This window comes from Protopterus annectens, chromosome 9.part0 (genome assembly GCF_019279795.1).
Source record: "Protopterus annectens isolate FY-2018-M chromosome 9.part0, PAN1.0, whole genome shotgun sequence".
NCBI lineage: Eukaryota > Metazoa > Chordata > Ceratodontiformes > Protopteridae > Protopterus > Protopterus annectens.
Genome location: NC_056743.1, coordinates 1,965,181,265 through 1,965,199,908, shown reverse-complemented (window position 1 = coordinate 1,965,199,908; position 18,644 = coordinate 1,965,181,265). Strand labels below are relative to the sequence as shown.

The 18,644-nt window shown below is 39.6% G+C and overlaps 1 protein-coding gene across 1 annotated transcript in view; it reads left to right on the top strand.

The window, feature by feature from the left end:
• The window catches only part of LOC122812359 (lysophosphatidic acid receptor 2-like), a 452,180-nt gene extending 433,806 nt beyond the window's left edge, over positions 1 to 18,374 (top strand). The window contains exon 4 of the mRNA XM_044084784.1: positions 17,154 to 18,374. Coding sequence (XP_043940719.1) covers positions 17,154 to 17,452 — 299 coding nt within the window. The 3' untranslated portion in view covers positions 17,453 to 18,374. The remainder of the gene's footprint in view (positions 1 to 17,153) is intronic.
• The last annotated feature ends 270 nt before the right edge of the window (positions 18,375 to 18,644 follow it).

The following is an 18,644-nucleotide window of genomic DNA, read 5'->3' as shown; positions in this document are numbered from 1 at the left end:
TATCTTGCTGTACCAACTAGTCTTTCTTCACATCCTATGACTAGCTTGTAGTTTCATCATTCAGGAAATGTGTACTTTCTGACTCAATTCACATGCTGTGGGTATCCATTGCGACCTGCCTGCTACATGCCCATTTACTTACTGTGGTAGGCTGTCAGACACTGCAGAACTAACACTGACCATCTGAGAAAGGAGAGTTGGCAGTCAGCTATTCCAGGTTATACCCACCTCCCTACCCTAACTTCAACCTCCAGTATGCAAATTGTTCCATACCAGGAAGTTGCATATAAAAAATGTAATTCCTCTAATCAGTGTAAATCAGTGTTCTTCACTATTTATTTATTTGGATTTTTTAACTGAGGTAATCCCACTGGAGCAAATATTTCCTTTTCAGTAGAATCTTAGTGAGTAAAACTCTCTGATAGATACTCAAAAGAAGAAAAATAGCCCTGATTTACTGTATAAGTAGTAATATATACTGTCTTATCAGAATCCAGGAAAAAAGTCAAAATTCAAGCAGAAGGAAAAATACAGAATGATTGAAGAATTGTAGAATACTTAAATTCCACAGAAAAAAGTATTTCATTGAATATAGACAGAATTTATATTCAGATTGTGTTCTCAGAATATTTTGTCATTATTTATGTATCTATCTTTTGTTGTCCAGATTAGTTCTACTAGGATAGAAGCCTCTTGTCAGGGGAGACTTGAGGTGGCATTTATACTTTTGGGGGAGATTTGGCCAGGGCATCAGGAACTTCCCCTACTCCATTACAACACTCAAGGTGTGTGAAGTGTCTGTTGTGTTCCTAGAGCATTGGTGGCTGGAAGAACAGTATGCAAACACTGCATGTATGGAAAATGGAGTTCAGGTGAATGCTGACAACATGGAGATGTTTACTGCTTCAGAAGGAGAGAAAGCTGTTTGAAAAGAAGGAAAGAGAGATCGGATAGAGGATTCTGAATAATTTTTTCAGCGAGAGCTTTTCAAAGGGTTAAAGGGCGAGAAAGAAGTTATAATTACAGCCCTCCAGTCGGGAGAGTTGTGGGATGATATATTGACAACATAATAAAACAGAGTGAGGCAGAGATGGGAAAAAAAGTTTCGTGTCTGGAAGTGATGGGAGAGTTTAAACTGTGGGAGAGCAGTAGAAGAAATCATTTTCGGAGATAGCAGGGATGCAAAAGGAAACAGGAAGGGAGAAAAAGAAGATGGAAGAACTAGAAAAGAAGAAATATATTATAAGAATCCAAAGTAAAAAAGAAGTAGAAATGGACCGGTACAAAATTTGGGACAAGATAGTTGCGCCTTGAGGCATAAAGGCACAGGAGGGAAAAGCTTTTATTCTAATTTAAAAAGAAACTTACTGTGATATTTTCCTTGAGACTGCTGAGACTTTAGAAGCTTTTTCAAAGAGTATGAAGAGAGAAAATATGTATATCCATGGAGTAATTATGTTGTAAAGACCCTTTTTTCAAGAAACTCAGAAAAAAAAATGAATGTACATTTCTGAACAGAAACTGAGAGACTGCTAAAATATATTTGTTAAAGAACTTTTGCAATGAAGCAAAGGATATTTCAAAGGTTTTTGATAGTAGAGGACTTTGAACTGGAGCTTGGGACTGTAATGTGATTTTGAAAATGGAGAATAGTAAAACTTTACAAATTGCAAGTATAATTAATGTTGGTATACATAGAGCTATTGTTAAGTATTGGGAACAGCCAAGAACATATTTTTTTTTTCTGTGGGAAGGAGGGACAGTTTGTAAATAATTGTGATAAAAAATTTTATTTATGTGTGGAAACTTGTCATGATGCTAAAAATTGTGAAAAAATGTGTTATAAATGTAGACAAACAGGTCATGTATGGATGAATTGTGAGAAGGAGAGGAGGTTATAGTGTGGTGTTGAACAACATAATATAAATGAAAAAGGACTTTCGAAACAAGAAAAAAACAAAAGAAAAAAAGGGAAAGTAATCTAAATCAAGAGTAGAGTTTGTATAATACACAAAAAAGGGGAAGGGGAAAGAGAGATTGAATAAAAGTCAGTGATTAAGAAGTTGTAAATTGGAAAGTAGTTAAAAAGAAAAGTACAATTGGTAAAAGGGTTAAAATAGGAAAATAAATTTTCAGGAATTAGGGGTAAAAGTTAAAAAGAAAGGAAATGGATAATTAAAACAATTTCTTGAAGATTAAAAAGAAGGGAGGTGAATAATCTTAGAATTGTATCTATTGGTGTTAATACTATTAAGAATATACTTCCGAGACTTGGAGTAGAAGTAGTAGCATGGTGTGGTGTTAATACTATTAAGAATATACTTCCGAGACTTGGAGTAGAAGTAGTAGCATGGTGTAATAAGTTTGATGTGGATTTGATAGTATTAGAATGTATTAGGATTTTAAATAAAGAGGAAAGAGAACAATCAGAGATGTTATGGCAGGGTGGTATAATATAGAATTTTGGATATGAAAATTGTTCAGGGATTACTATATTGTATAGAAAATGAATAAAAATTCTAGATTACACTTTGGTCGGACTAGGAAGATTGATGGTTGTGGACTTTATTTGGGAAGGGAAAGTGTATAGATTAATAGCAATATATGCATGTGCTATTTAAAGAAATGGAAGAGTTATTTCTAGAAGTGTAAAACTTCGCCAAATAACTCATGCAGACACCAGTAAATATTTCCATACCGGATCGGTCGAGGCCCGGGTTAACAACGACCGCCACCAGTACTGTTAATCAACAGGGTGCTGGCGGAAATTGGTCTACTGTTGACTGAAGGAGGAGAAAAGGTGGAAGGCATGGCCAAAGGCAGGAAGAGAGCTGAAAGGCTAGGACTGAGCTAGTGAGGGTTGGAACTTTGAATGTTGGCAGTATGACTGGTATAGGGAGAGAGCTAGCTGATATGATGAACAGAAGGAAGGTTGGTATATTGTGTGTGTGCAAGAGACCAGGTGGAAGGGGAGTAAGGCTAGGTGTATCGGAGGTGGGGTCAAATTGTTTTATCATGGTGTGCATGGGAGGAGAAATGGCGTAGGAGTTATCCTGAAGGAACAGTATGCTAAGTGTGTTTTGGAGGTGAAAAGAGTGTCAAGATAGAGTAATGTTTATGAAGCTGGAAATTGATGGTGTAATGATGAATGCTGTTAGTGCATATGCTCCACAAGTTGGGTGTGCGATGGATGAGAAAGAAAAATTTTGGAGTGAGTTGGATGAAGTGGTGATGACTGTATCCAAGGGTGAGAGAGTGGTGACTGGAGCAGTTTTCAATGGGCATGTTGGTGAAGGGAACAGAGGGGATGAGGAAGTGATGGGTAGGTATGGTGTTAAAGGAATGCAGAAGGTCAGATGGTAGTGGATTTTGCGAAAAAGATGGACTTAGCTGTGGTGAATACGTATTTTAACAAGAGGGAGGAGCATAGGGTGACATACAAGAGTGGAGAAGATGCACACAGGTGGATTATATCTTATGTAGGAGGGCCAGATTGGAGACTGTAAAGTGGTGACCAGGAAAAGTGTAGCTAGGCAGCATAGGATGGTGGTTTGTAGGATGACTTTGGTAATCAAGAAAAGGAGGAGGAATGTGAGGTCCGCACCAAGGATCAAATGGTGGAAATTGAAAAAAGGGTAATTGTGAGGAGGAGTTCAGGGATGAGTTAAGACCAGCACTTTGTGGCACTGAATAGTTACCATATAGCTGGGTAACTACAGCTGAGCTAGTAAGGGAGACAGCTAGAAAGGTGCTTGGTATGACATCTGGACAGAAGAAAGACGACAAGGAGACCTGGTGGTGGAATGAGGATGTACAGGAGAGTTTATAGAGAAAGAGGTTGGTGAAGAAGTGGGATTGTCAGTTAGATGAAGACAATAGACAGGAGTATAAGGAGATGAGGTGCATGGCAAAGAGAGAGGTGGCGAAGGCTAAGGATAAGGCATATGAAGAGTTGTATGAAAGGTCGGACACTAAGGAGGGAGAAAAGGACCTGTACCGATTGGCTAGACAGAGGGACCAAGCTAGTAAAGATGTGCAGCAGGTAAGGGTGATAAAGGATAATGAGGGAAACATACTCACAAGCGAGGAGAGTGTGTTGAGCAGATGGAAAGAGTCCTTTGAGGTGCTGATGAATGAAGAGAATGACAGGGAGAGAAGGTTGGATGATGTGCGGATAGTGAATCATGAAGTGCAGTGGATTAGCAAGGAGGAAGTAAGGATAGCTATGAAGAGAATGAAGAATGGAAAGGCTGTTGGCCCAGATGACATACCTGTGGAAGCATGGAGGTGTTTAGGTGAAATGGCAGTGGAGCTTTTAACCAGATTGTTTAATGAAATCTTGGAAAGTGAGAGGATGCCTGAGGAATGGAGAAAAAGTGTTTTGTTACCGATTTTTAAGAATAAGGGTGATGTGTAGAGCTGTAGTAACTACAGAGGGATTAAATTGATCAGTCACAGCATGAAGTTATGGGAAAGAGTAGTGGAAGCTAGGTTAAGAAGGGAGGTGATGATTAGTGATCAGCAGTATGGTTTCATGCCGGGAAAGAGCACTACTGATGCGATGTTTGCTCTGAGAGTGTTGATGGAGAAGTACAGAGGTCAGAAGGAGTTGCATTGTGTTTTTGTAGACTTAGAGAAAGCACATGACAGGGTGTCTAGAGAGGAGTTGTGGTATAGTATGAGGAAGTCGGGAGTGTCAGAGAAGTATGTAAGAGTGGTACAGGATATGTACAAGGGTAGTGTGACAGCGGTGAGGTCTGCGGTGGGAGTGATGGATGCGTTTAAGGTGGAGGTGGGGTTACATCAAGGATCAGCTCTGAGCCCTTTCTTATTTGCAGTGGTGATGGACAGGTTGACAGACGAGATCAGACAGAAGTCCCCGTGGACTATGATGTTTGCAGATGACATTGTGATCTGTAGTGAGAGTAGGGAACAGGTGGAGGAGACCCTGGAGAGATGGAGATGTGCTCTAGAGAGAAGAGGAATGAAGGTCAGCAGGACTAAGACAGAATGTATGTGTGTGAATGAGAGGGAGGATAGAGGAATGGTGAGGATGCAAGGTGTAGAGGTGGCGAAGGTGGATGAGTTTAAATACTTGGGATCAGTAGTTCAGAGTAACGGTGAGTGTGGAAGAGAGGTGAAGAAAAGAGTACAGGCAGGATGGAGTGGGTGGAGAAGAGTGTCAGGAGTGATTTGTGACAGACTAGTACCAGTAAGAGTGAAAGGGAAAGTCTACAAGAGGGTAGTGAGACCAGCTATGTTATATGGGTTGGAAACAGTGGCAATGACAAAAAGTCAGGAGTAAGAGCTGGATGTGGCAGAGTTAAAGATGTTAAGATTTGCACTGGGTGTGATGAGGGTGGACAGGATTAGGAATAAGTATATTAGAGGGTCAGCCCGGGTTGGAAGATTTGGAGACAAAGCCAGAGAGGCAAGATTACATTGGTTTGGACATGTGCTGAGGAGGGATGCTGAGTATATTGGGAAAAAGATGCTAAGGATGATGCTACCAGGTAACAGGAAAAGAGGAAGGCCTAAGATAAGGTTTATGGATGTGGTGAGAGAGGACATGCAGGTGGTTGGTGTGACAGAGCAAGATGCAGAGGACAGGAAGGAATGGAAACCGATGATCCGCTGTGGCGACCCCTAATGGGAACAGCCAAAAGAAGATGATGATGATTTCTAGATATATTTGTTATAGTGAATATAGATATAATAGTGATAGATTTTAATTGTGATTTAAGATGTAAAGAGCAAACAAATAGAATAGATAAGAAAGTAATAGAATAGATAAATGTGGAAATTTAAAATTATGAATTTACATAAGAATAAATATCAAAGAGGGAATTTTCATACAGAGATAGATTATTTTCTTCTATCTAAAATCATGAAACCTATAATAGAACAAATAACAGAAACTGTTTTTCAGACCATTTATCAATATTGATTGACACAGGTAATAATAAAGAATATATTAATACAGGGAAAGTTATTAAGACAATTAATGAAAAATAATGTAATGAGAATGGTCTAGAAGATATAATATGGAAGGATAATTTAACAGTGAGAGATTTTTATAAAACTGATCAGAATGGTGGATAACATTTAAAGAAAAGTGTAAGAAAACACCTGGGAGAATAAGAGAAGACAAAAAGATAAAGGAATATGGATAAAATCAGACAATTATTTTAAATAGTCTAGATAGGAATGAAAAGGATTACTTTAGAAAAGAAGAGGAAATTTATTTAAAAAAACATGAGAAAATTAAATATTTATTCTGTAGGCAAAAATATTTTTACAGGGAAAGAAGGAAGAACTATCAGCATATTTACGTACTAAAGTAAAATAAGACAGTGGTATAATGAGAGAACTGAAAAGCAATGATGGAGAAATTTAAAAAGACAAAACTAATAGATATTGTAATCACATATGTGAAAGAGATGGCAAAAAAAGGATTAGGTTCATAGGTTCATACTAGGCTATCTGCCCTAGGGCATTTATAAGCCTAGCCAGAGTGTGTTTGGCTTTCGCCACCCATTTTAAATTAATTTTGCTATGCCTTTTTTTGAGGTTAGTATACTGTGCCTCTGTCTAACAGTCACACAGAAGTGATACCTGGGGTAAACCTACGATCTCCCATCCACTCATCAAGATTCCTCTTGAAGAGAGTCAATGTGGGACTCTGCCTAACCTGGACTGGGATTTTATTCCATAGTGAAGGGAGCCTCTGGGTTATGAATCTGTCCCTCCAGCATGCCCTATTTTTTCAGTGCTGAGGTTCAAGTCTCTTGAGTGCGTAGCTTGATGGGATTTGGATTTTCTGAGGTGCAGCATGTCCATTAATTCCGGGTTGGACATGGCTTTATACATCAGGCACAGATCGCCTCTGAGCAGGCGGTATGCCACTGAGTAGAGCTGGAGTTTCTTTAACCGGGCAGCATATGGCATCTGTTTGATCCCTTTGATCCTCTTGGTGAGGTACCTTTGGGGTCTTTCCAGTTGGTGCAGGTGTCTGGTAAGGTACATCCCAAAAGGGGCATTGTACTCAATTATGGGCCTGATGAGGGATGAGTAAAGAGGCGATGACCTCCCTGATCTAGATGTGAATCCCTTCATGATTAGGTGGGCTATATAAAATGTTTTTCTAACCACTTTGGCCACGTGGTTGTCAAATGAGAGATTGCTATCAACTTGGGTCCCCAGGTCCCTAATGACTTCTTCTGTACGTCATGGATTACCACCTATGTGGTAATTTGTGGGCACTTTGTTTTTGCCAAAGGGGATGACTATACACTTTTTGGCTTTTAGCTTGAGGCCATGGCTCTGGCACCAGTTGTCTGTTTCTATGAGGCCCTTTTGGAGGATGCTTGTGTCAGCTGGAAAGTTGATTATGGAGCCCAGTTTGCAGTCATCTGCGAACTTGGTCAGCCACAGTCCTTCCGTGTTGGCCTGTACCTCCGAGAAATATATACCGAACAAGAGAGGTCCCAGGACTGAGCCTTGTGGGACGCCACTTGTAACTGGTTTGGAGTCTGACATGGCTCCAGCAATTCTAACCATGTGGGTTCTGTCCTTGAGCCAGTTTGCAACCCATCTAGTGACATAGGGGTTTGTATTTAAGCTGGTGAGCTTATCTATAATGCCCGAGTGGGGTATTGTATCGAAGGCTTTTGCGAGGTCCAGGTAGGCTGTGTGGAACACCTTCCCATCGTCAATGGCCTTGGTGACTGTTTCAAAGAAATCGACCAGGTTTAAGAGGCAGGATCTGCCCTTAACAAAGCCAAACTGGGTAGGATCCAGTGTCTGTAGGTCCCCAGTATCTTTATTTATGAGGTCCATGATGATCCTTTCCATAGCTTTGCAGACCAAGCTAGTCAGGCTTATGGGGCGATAGTTTCCAGGATCCGTTGAGGCACCACCTTTGTGGAGAGGGACCACTGTTGCTGTACGCCACTCTTTGGGTACATATCCTGTAGTAAGGCTAAGATTGAACAGTAGTTTTATGTTTGGGTTTAGCTCTTCTTGGAGTTCATGTAGGACACAGCCCGGGACACCATCTGGTCCCATTGATGCTGTGTTTTTTGCTTTGGAGAGGGCGGCTCTTACCTGAGCATCTGAGATGTCAGGGGGGCAGCACTCTGTCGGGATAGATATTTGCCCTTTTGGTGGGGAGAGGGGGGAGAAGTTTGCACTGAACCTGTCAGCTAGGATGTTGGCAATGTCTGTGGGCTCGGTGTATTTTTTGTCATTTTGTACTAATTCTGAGCATATCTGGGAATTCCCACCCAGGTTCCTAACATAACTAAAGAAAGTCTTGTGATTATCCTTAGTGTCCTGTGCAGTTTTTCTCTCAAAGCTGGCCTTAGACGATTTTATGAGTGCCCGTAGTTTTTTGCTAATACTGATCAGAGATGCCTTCCCTTTTTGGGATTTTGTTCTATCATGTAGTAGCTTCCTCCTTCTATTGTATAGTTTGTTTATGGCTGGGGTCCACCAGACAGGACGTCTGCCTTTGGAGGATTGGGTCTTGGTTTTATTTGGGATTGCATGATCCATGCATTCCTGAAGGTGTTCATAACATAACATTAAAAAGAAAAAGTTTGTGGATGATTTGGGTTTATTAAACTCAATAGGATATGAAGTGTCTTGAAATTTATATAAAGTCTTGAAATGGATAAATGTAAAAGAGAATATGTTGGTGACAAATATGTTTAAGGAAATATATAAAAAAAAAAAGTGGAGTTTAATTAAAATGAATAAAGGAGAGAAGAAAGAATGGAGAAATGAAGAATGTGCCAAGAAAAAATAAAATTGTGGAAATTAAGGACAGAAAGAGTTGATGAAAGTAGGAAGAGTTGGTATAAAAATATTATGATACAAAATTATTATGTGAACCAATGGGAGCATTTAACTGAGTAAAACGTTAAAGCTTATAGAGCAAAGAAATAGCTGGTGTACGAAAAATGTTGTAGATCAAGATTTTATATGGAGATTACAAATTAATAAATTAACTGTCAAGGGAAATATACTTTATAAAAAAAAAGGTAATGAGAGGGTTTGTCTATATTGTGGAGAATTAGAGAGAATTAGAAACAACAAAACATGTTTTCAAACATGTAAAAGAGTTACAGTTTTATGGAAAAAGATAATAGAAAGTAAAACAGAGTTGCAAGATTATAAATAAGTAAATATGGACATGACTGAGTATGTTTTTTATGGACAGCATTAGTAATGAATATATCAGTAATGTGAATAAAAATATTTGGTGGTATTTGGATAATTTGGAATGAAAGATCAAATGAAGATTAAATGAAGTTATGTTCAATGGAAAATGGATATTACCGAATATAATAAGGAAAATTAAGTGGTGGTTATGGAAAAAACAGTGGGGTCTGTATGAATGTAAAGTTCTTTGGTAGTAATGAAGGAATATAATATGAAATCTAAGTTTTCTTTTTGTAAAGCTGTAAATATGTATATTGTAATTAAAAAAAAAAACTCTACTGTTTTTTGATAGGTACCATGGGATATTTTGCATTCACATGAGATACAACCAAGTCATGCAGATGAGCCTAAGATTAACACCTCATCTGAAGGATGACACACTGAGGAGTGCAACACTGCCATTATGCAGCACTGCAGTGTCAGTAACCAGTCTACCTGGTGTGGGAATAGAACCCACAGCCTTGTGCACCAAAGGCAAGTGTGCTATCTGTTACACCACTGACATGGACTGTTGGATCTGGTAGGTCATTGATGGAACCAGATAAGTTATACACTCATTTGGAAATACTGGGGAGGAAAAGAAAGTGGAAAAGGTGTGGAGAAGGGATGAAAAGGATACAGTGTCACTAAAACACTTGTGCACGTGTGTAAGGGTTAAGTGTTTATTGACAGGTATGTACTTTAATAAGTCATTAGCCATTTTCTAGCAAAATACCCATTTCTGTGGACACAGCTTAGTAACTGAGTCTACGTTTTTGGAGGGTATAAATAATGGAACATAGGTCAGTGGGTAAGGTAATACTACCTGAAGACCTGTACGTTGTTGGGAATGTCATAGATTTGAAAATCTGTGCTGTCTGTGTTCATTATGGCCACAATAAAGAAGTGCTGTTAAACATCATTTTGTTGTATTACAACCACATAAACTAAATAAGTTTGTTCTAGCAAATTCCATAATAGGAAAGAACAAAAAAGCAAAGAGCTGCAAACCACTCAGCAGTTTATTAAAGCAAACTGATACACAAAACAAGAACTAAGCACTTTCATCCTTACAGAGGACTTTTTCAGAGTTAAAAACTTCCAGTTTGCATATGATTAGGCTATCAAGGGTAATAAGAGAAGATGCATTGCTGGTCAATGAGCTAGGTGAAATGGCACAAATGTTTATAAGTAGAAGATATCCCATACAACTTCTTGGGAGAGTTAAATTAGAAGTTATGGAGCACAGAGAGCCTAGGTTTGCGCCTTTTTCTTGGGCGTAATGGGGCAAGTACTGAGGCAAGTGACTTGTAGTTGTTGCAAATTACCAACTAGTGAGCCAGGTTTTGTGGATGCGGTGGATTCATTTAAATATGTGAATATTAGAACTGGAGTCTAACCTTTCCACAGGAGTAGAAAGTTTTGTTGGATAACTCTCAGTCAACTTATCAGTAGAGGAACATTAAAAAACCTGTTAGAAAAAGGTGATGTGTGTAATGGATCCAGGAGTGTTGGCTCAATGAACAAATGTAGATGTAAATATTATAAGTTTATTAATAATGGTTGTTGTACTTGTGACACCTCTGGAGTAGTACACATGGCAATATGCTTATCATGTCCAGCATTTTATGTGGCTAGAGTGCTGAGAGACAGTACTAAGGAATGTATATACCAGATTAAAAAAGGAAAAGTCTACTAATGCCTTGTATAGGCACTCCATTTTAAGTCCTGAATTCAAGAGGTTTAGCTTTTTTATTTTGGAGAAGGTGATATACAATGAAAGAGGAGGTGACCCTGAAACAGCTCTTGAACACAAGGAGATGACGTGGCAAATTAAACTGAACACCATTCAGTGTCCTGGTGTTAATGATGATATTTTGAGTGTCAGTGAACTGAAGTGTTGAGTTGCTGTATTGTAATTTAAATTTGAATGTTTTATTTTGTGTATCTTGATAAACTGTCTTACGTTTGTATGATTATTCTTACATAACACATATTATATACTTTATTTCATTTTACTATTTTTATTATGCACGTATAATTGGCTGGTCCCCTTTAAGAGTATGACATTTCTTTTCCAATTACTTAATCGGATAGGAGGTGCTGAGGTTGAGTCCTGCAAGGGGATTGGTCAAAGGGAGTTTTTAAAGGTTATAACCAACCTGGAAATTTTTAACTTTGAAAAAAGTCCTCTGTAGGGATGGAAGCACTCGGTTCTTGTTTTGTGTATCGGTTTGTTTTAATAAATTGCAGAATGGTTTGCAGCTCTTCACTTTATTGTTTTTTTGGACAGTGCAGTGGTGCAGAGGTTAGCTTTGTTGCCTCACAGCAAAAGGTTCTCCGGTTTGATTCTCGGCTGCGGTGCCTTTCGTGCAGAATCTGCATATCCTCCCTGCGTTCATGTGGGTTTCCTCCAGGTGCTCCGGTTTCCTCCGATGTTACAAAGATATGCATCTGGAGCATTTCTCCCAGGGCCTCCGGCGAAAATTGTCTCATTCCAAGTCAGACTTTCCCAGTTAACAAATGTTAAATAAATAAAATAAATTGTATCTTGGAGTGTGTTTTCATTCTGGTTACTAGTTTTTGTTGTTATAATGGGAAAGAAACAACCATCCCAAGAGTTGCATCTCACTTGATTAACATTTACTGTCAGCAGGCCATTCCCTGTGACATAAAGACACAGGCTGAGCTAATGTTTTTCATAATGGTAAAAGTTTTATTAAAAAGGGAGGGGTAAACAGATTGCATATATGAGTGATCTAAAACACAAACGAAGGTCCTCTGGAGCAGTAAAATAGGGAATAGATGCAGCCTTCCTTCTGAAATGCTAAGGAACTAAATATGATTAGTAACTTCAGTGCCATAGGGGCATGGGGGAGGGTGTTGCAGCGAGAGGCCAGCTGTCCCTTCTTGAGTGAAGGACTGCTGCTTTTAAGGTGTGTATCAATCTCTATATGGACACTGAGGGAGGGTTTACAAAATTCAGATAGTAGCTACAGGAGTATTAGAATAAGCCTAGCCATAACAATTCCCTGGATATTTCTTCCCACAATATTTACTTCCCTGGACCCCTGTCTAGCAGGGCGACTGACGTGATCCCCAGGGTGAATTTCCTATCTCCCATCCAATCGTCAAGGTTTCTTTTGAAGAGGGCCAAGGAGGCGCTCTGTTTGACATGTATGGGCAGTCTATTCCAGAGTATGGGGAGTCTCTGGGTCAGGAACCTATCCCTCCAGCATATTTTGTTCATTGTGACGACAAGGTTTAGATCCCTGGAGTGTGTGGCTCTGAGGGACTGGGATTTCTTTAAGTGGAGCATGTCCAACAGCTCAGGGTTTGACATGGCCTTGCATGTTAAGCAGAGATCGCCTCTGAGTAGATGATATGCCACAGAGTATAGCTGGAGTTTTTTTAGACGGTCAGCATAGGGCATCTGCTTTAGGCCTGTGATTCTTTTAGTGAGGTATTTCTGTGGCCTTTCCAGCTGTTGCAGATGTCTTTTGAGGTACATACCAAACGGGGCGTTGTACTCTATAATAGGTCTAATAAGGGATAAGTACAGTGGGACAATGACCTCCTTTTTTCTGGATGAAAAGCCTTTAGTGATGAGGTCTGCCACATAGAAGGATTTCCTGACTGTTGTGGTGTTGTGGCAATGTGGTTATCGAAGGTGAGACCACTGTCCATCTGTGTCCCTAAGTCTCTTATCACACTTTCAGTGTTTAGTGTACTACCACCTATGTGGTAATTCATGGGTACATGGTTATTCCCAAAGGGGATAACTATACATTTCTTGGCTTTAAGCATGAGCCCATGGCTCCAGCACCAAGCATCTGTTTCTGTAAGGCCCTTTTGTAGAATATCCATATCATGTGGGGATTCAATAATGGCTCGCAGTTTGCAGTCATCTGCGAACTTTGTTAGCCAGAGTCCATTAGTGTTGGCCTGTATTTCAGAGAAGTAGATGCCAAACAAGAGCGGTCCCAGGACTGAATCCTGAGGTACTCCACTTGTCAGTTGTCTGTTTCCCACACAGATATCATTGGAGAGTGGAAATTGGTGTAAGTAGGACTTAAACAAAAAATATATATCTTACTCCAAACAGTTCAACAGTTGGGAAGCCCAGCCACCCACCAGTTTTCTGTCCAAAATGAAACCATTAGATAAACAGCCAGGGTTGCCACCTTTTCAAATGCCCACAGTGGGATATTTTTGGTACAAACGTCAGATTGTGAAGGCCAAAACATACCCATGGCCAGTACAAAGGACAGAACTCCATTTTATTGCCTAAATAAAAGCTTATTATTGTAGCATTTCAGTTGCTTATTCTGTTTCTTATAAAATTTAGGTGTTTTAGATACAGAATAACTGTTTTATGCAACTGTTACATAAAATATAGGAAATCATTTTACCCTAAAATCTCAGGACATTTGCCATTTTTACAATTTTTTTGCAGGACACAACTGCCCAAAGAGGGACTGCCCCTCGCAAAGTGGGACAGGTGGTAATCCTTTAAACAGCTAGCTTTTAACAAGGTCAATGGTCACTTGAGGTCAGTGATGAGAGGAAAATTTGAAAATAAAAAAAGACTTTTTTCTGAAAATAACCCATTTCATTATTTTATTAACTTATAGTTTATTATGGGAATAAGAGATGTCTTACGAAATTTGAACACCTTAGTTGTATCCCTGACTCCATCCTACCCAAGATATGCCATTGTAAAATTACAAGTTCTCTCCCATTCTCAGGCTGTGCCTTGTTGTTTAAGCACTAAACATAGCTGGGTTAAACACTAAAGTAAATACACAAAGTGGCCTTGCCTAATCCCTTAAACATACACAGAATTTATTTCTGAATTACATTACAGTTTATCAGGAACACAATTTGAAAGAATACGCAGCCAGACAATAGGCTATTGTTGTTCTGACTGTAATGTAATCTGCAAGGAGTAAATCAATTAAGATTATTGACACTTTACATATATTACCTTAATGTTCTTAATGTTCTTCAGAATTTTGCTTAAAATTCTTTATGATTACTTTCAAAAAGCCTGGTTTTCAGTTATATGACCTCTTTTACATTAAGAGTTTTCAGGAAGGGAGTGTCTTTTTGCCTGCTGCATGTAGTGTAAAGGTTTAACAGCTATTCTTTCTGTATTATTCCCTAACTCAGCAGCATTACTAATATAATAATTGACAATGTTACCTTTCCTGAGCCAGTTAACTGTTGAGAAAGTACCTATTTAGTCTAGCTTGCGCTGCCACTAAAGAAGGCCTTTTTTTTTCTGAATACCAGTAAAACGTTTCAGTTGTCAGAATTGTCAGTAGGCATAAATAGTCAAGCAGATAACCCAAATGTAATGACTGCAACAGTGAATACACGTCTACATTTATGATAAGTGTACATAACTGTACTTTTTATTAAGTGGCTAGTTTTGTCATATAAGGAGAATGAAGGAACCCAATCCAGGTTTACAGGCCAAAGGTCATTAATACAAAAGACAATCAGAAGGCCTTCTTTAGCTATGTTAGAAACCTGGGTGGAAACTCCCAGATATGCTCAGAATTAGTCCAAAATGATAAAAAAAATCACTAAACCCACAGACATTGCCAACATACTGGCAGACAGTTTCAGTGCAAATTTCTCCCCTCCCTCCCCCCCAAAAGGAGAAATATCTATCCCACCAGAGTCTAGCCTCCCAAACATCTCAGATGCCCAGGTGAGAGCTGCTCTCTCTAAAGCAAAAAACACAGCATCAATGGGACCGGACGGTGTCCCCGGCTGTGTGCTACACAAACTCAATGAGGAACTAAACCCACACATAAGGCTGCTGTTTAATCTTAGCCTTACTACAGGATACGTACCCAAAGAATGGCGTATGGCAACTGTGGTCCCACTCCACAAAGGTGGTGCTTCTACGGACCCTGGAAATTACCACCCCATAAGCTTGACGAGCCTTGTCTGCAAAGCTATGGAGAGGATCATAATGGAACTCATAAATAAAGACATTGGGGACCTACAGACACTGGATCCTACCCAATTTGGCTTTGTCAAGGGCAGATCCTGTCTCTTGAACTTGGTCGACTTTTTGAAACAGTCACTAAGGCCATTGATGAGGGTAAGGCAGTTCACACAGCCTACCTTGACCTAGCAAAAGCGTTGACACAATACCCCACTCGGGCATCATAGAAAAGCTCACCAGCTTAGATGTAAACCCATATGTCACAAGATGGGTTGCAAACTGGCTCAAGGACAGAACACACAGGGTTAGAGTTGCTGGTGCCATGTCAGACTCTAAGCCGTCACGGCGGTGTCCCACAGGGCTCAGTCCTGGGCCCCTCTTGTTCGGCATTTATTTTTCTGAAGTGCAGGCAAACATAGGGGATTGTGGCTGACAAAATTTGCAGATGACTGCAAACTGGGCACCATAATTGACACTCCATCAGACACAGACATCCTCCAGAGAGGTCTCATAGAAATGGATAACTGGTGCCAGAGCCATGGCCTTAAGCTAAATGCCAAAAATGTATAGTCATACCCTTTGGGAAAAACAAGGTAACCCCTAATTACCACATAGGTGGTAATCCATTAAACACGGAAGAAGTTATCAGGGACCTGGGGACCCAAGTTGACAGTAACCTCTCTTTTGACACTCACATTGCCAAAGTGGTTAGGAAGACCTTCTACATTGCCCACCTGATCATGAAGGGATTCACATCCAGATCAGGAGAGGTCATTGTACCCCTGTACTCTTCACTTATCAGACCAATGATTGAGTACAATGCCCCATTCGGAATGTACCTTACCCGACACCTGCAGCAGTTGGAAAGACCTCAAAAGTTCCTCACCAAAAGGATAAAGGGGCTCAAACATATGTCATACGATGCCCGACTGAAGAAACTCCAGCTCTATTCAGTCGCATACCGTCTGCTCAGAGGTGATCTGTGTCGGACATACAAGGCCATGTCCAACCCGGAATTAATGGACATGCTCCACCTCAAAAAATCCAAATCCACCAGAGCCACGAGAGCAAGAGACTTAAACCTCAACACGGATATAAATAGGACGTGCTGGAGGGACAGATTCATCACCCAGAGACTCCCTACACTATGGAACAGAATCCCAGTCCATGTGAGGCAGAGCCCCTCACTGACTGTTCAAGAGAAATCTTGACGAGTGGATGGGAGATTGTAGGTATACCCCGGGAATCATCTCTGTGTCACTGCTGGACAGAGGCACAGCAAACTAATGGGTATAGTATTCTCATCCTACGGGGTGGTGAAAGCCACACACACTCTGGCTAGGCTTATAAATGCCCTACGGCAGATAGCCTAGTATGAACCTATGAACCTTATAGCCTTAATCCTCCGAGCTCAAATTGCTAGACGCAGTTCAGAACTTTCACTAAATTTGAATCGAATGAGTCTCATGCATGCATTCCCATAGTTGGTAGGTCCGTACATGTAGTAAATTTCAAGGAAGCCCACTTTTCCTCATATTGCAAGGTAAGTTGCCCTCTGTGTATTTTTTGTGTTAATCTTCCATGTAAGTGACACAGAATGATGTACACAGTATAACTTACTGTTGGATTTTTTTAATTAACATCATTAACTATGTCTTAAGTCCAGGGCTGCTGCTTTTATGTTTAGCTTATATTTTAAAGTTCTAAATTCATTTTGTATGTAGCTTTTGAAATTATCTTATGCATATTAGTAACTCTGTAACTCATGATATTAACTATTTCTGTTGTCTAGGGTTTGTTTGTATTTGACCTTAATGTAAGCTCAAAGCAATCTGCACTGGGCAGTTCATGTACCTGAATAAAAATACCAAATCAATAGGTAACTATGTTCCAGATATTTTATATTCACTTTAGGAATATTGGACCATTTGAAAAAATTGACATTATAGAATGAATAGTTGACATTTTATACTTTTTCTCTATACAGGTGCTTTTGTGATCTGTTGGACACCAGGCCTCATTATACTTCTGCTGGACGGAGTTGGCTGTATAACCTGTAACGTGCTTGATGTGGAGAAATTCTTCTTACTGCTGGCTGAAATAAATTCAGTGGTCAATCCTATTGTGTACTCCTACCGGGATACAGAGATGAGAAACACATTCCGACAGATCATCTGCTTCTGGGAGCAGACATCCAAGTACGGCAAGTCAGTCAAGTCCAACACCACTGTTCACAGGAGAATATTGTCAGAAAATGGTCATGCTGCTGCAGACTCAACGCTGTAGTCTGATATCAAATGTCCTGCTGCTTGCAGACTCGGTGCCTCAGACTCGATGCTGTAGTCTGATATCAGATGTCCTTCTGCCACAGACTCGACTCTGTAGTCTGATGTCAGATGTGACTTATAATCAGAGTACCAAACTGAAAACATCAGCACAGATTCGAGAGAGGCTAGCGAAGAATATGATTCGCTTGGCTTTTATGCTTCATCTAAGGAAACCTGTAAAGTACTCTAAAGTTTTTGTTTTGCACAAAATGTGGATGTTTTCTTCAAAGTCTTAATGTTGTCACAGCACTCCAGAGTGCAAAATTGAAAAATGAAATCTGCTTGTATTGTTTTGTGTTGTGCAGCCATGTTGTGCACTGATTACCCAGGTACACAAGAGCAAACCTACCAAAAGCTTTTATGTGAACCCGAAGCTGTTGTGGGACTAGACAAATCTAACATAGTTACCATACTATGGCTAAGTTACAAAAGGTTTGCTCAGCTTGGCACATGAGTTGAGTGCTACTGGAATTTTCCTTGCAGTATTATTTTAGCTTGAAATATGATGGTGTGGTACTAGACAGTAACAGCACTGTATGCTTGCAAAGTTGAAAAAGAAGACCAAAAGCAAATATGATGTGCATTCAGACCACAGCTATTTTACGGATTTTAAACATTTCAAGCACTTTTGATGTAACACTAAGACAGTCGATGTGGCCATTTAGTTTTGGTTTTATTCTGCTACATTTAATCACCAAATGTATAAATATGTAAAAAATACTATTTTTTTTATAAAGCATGGACTTTGTTTAGCTATTACATTTCAAAATATACTTTGCATGTTCTTCACCTATATAAAAACTTTGTATATAGTGTGTACAATTCAATCATTATGATCCTGTTCATTCCAGATTTGGAATACAATATGCATTCAACCACTATTTTCTGACTTGTCATTTAATTTATGATACGCTTCTGTCCTTAGAGGATGTCAGCTGGATTGTCTCCGCCACTGGGACTAAAAGAAGCAGGTGTGATTAATACACAGAAATGTTTGCTGACGAGGTCCAGCCTCAGTAATGTGCATTGCTGACTTGGTATGTGGCTTTGTGTAGCAAGTTTTATGATATTTTTTTCCTCCACAGTTAACATTTCTTGTTGTTAGAACATACTTACATATACATGTTGTAGCAAATGGTTTTGCTTGGCAC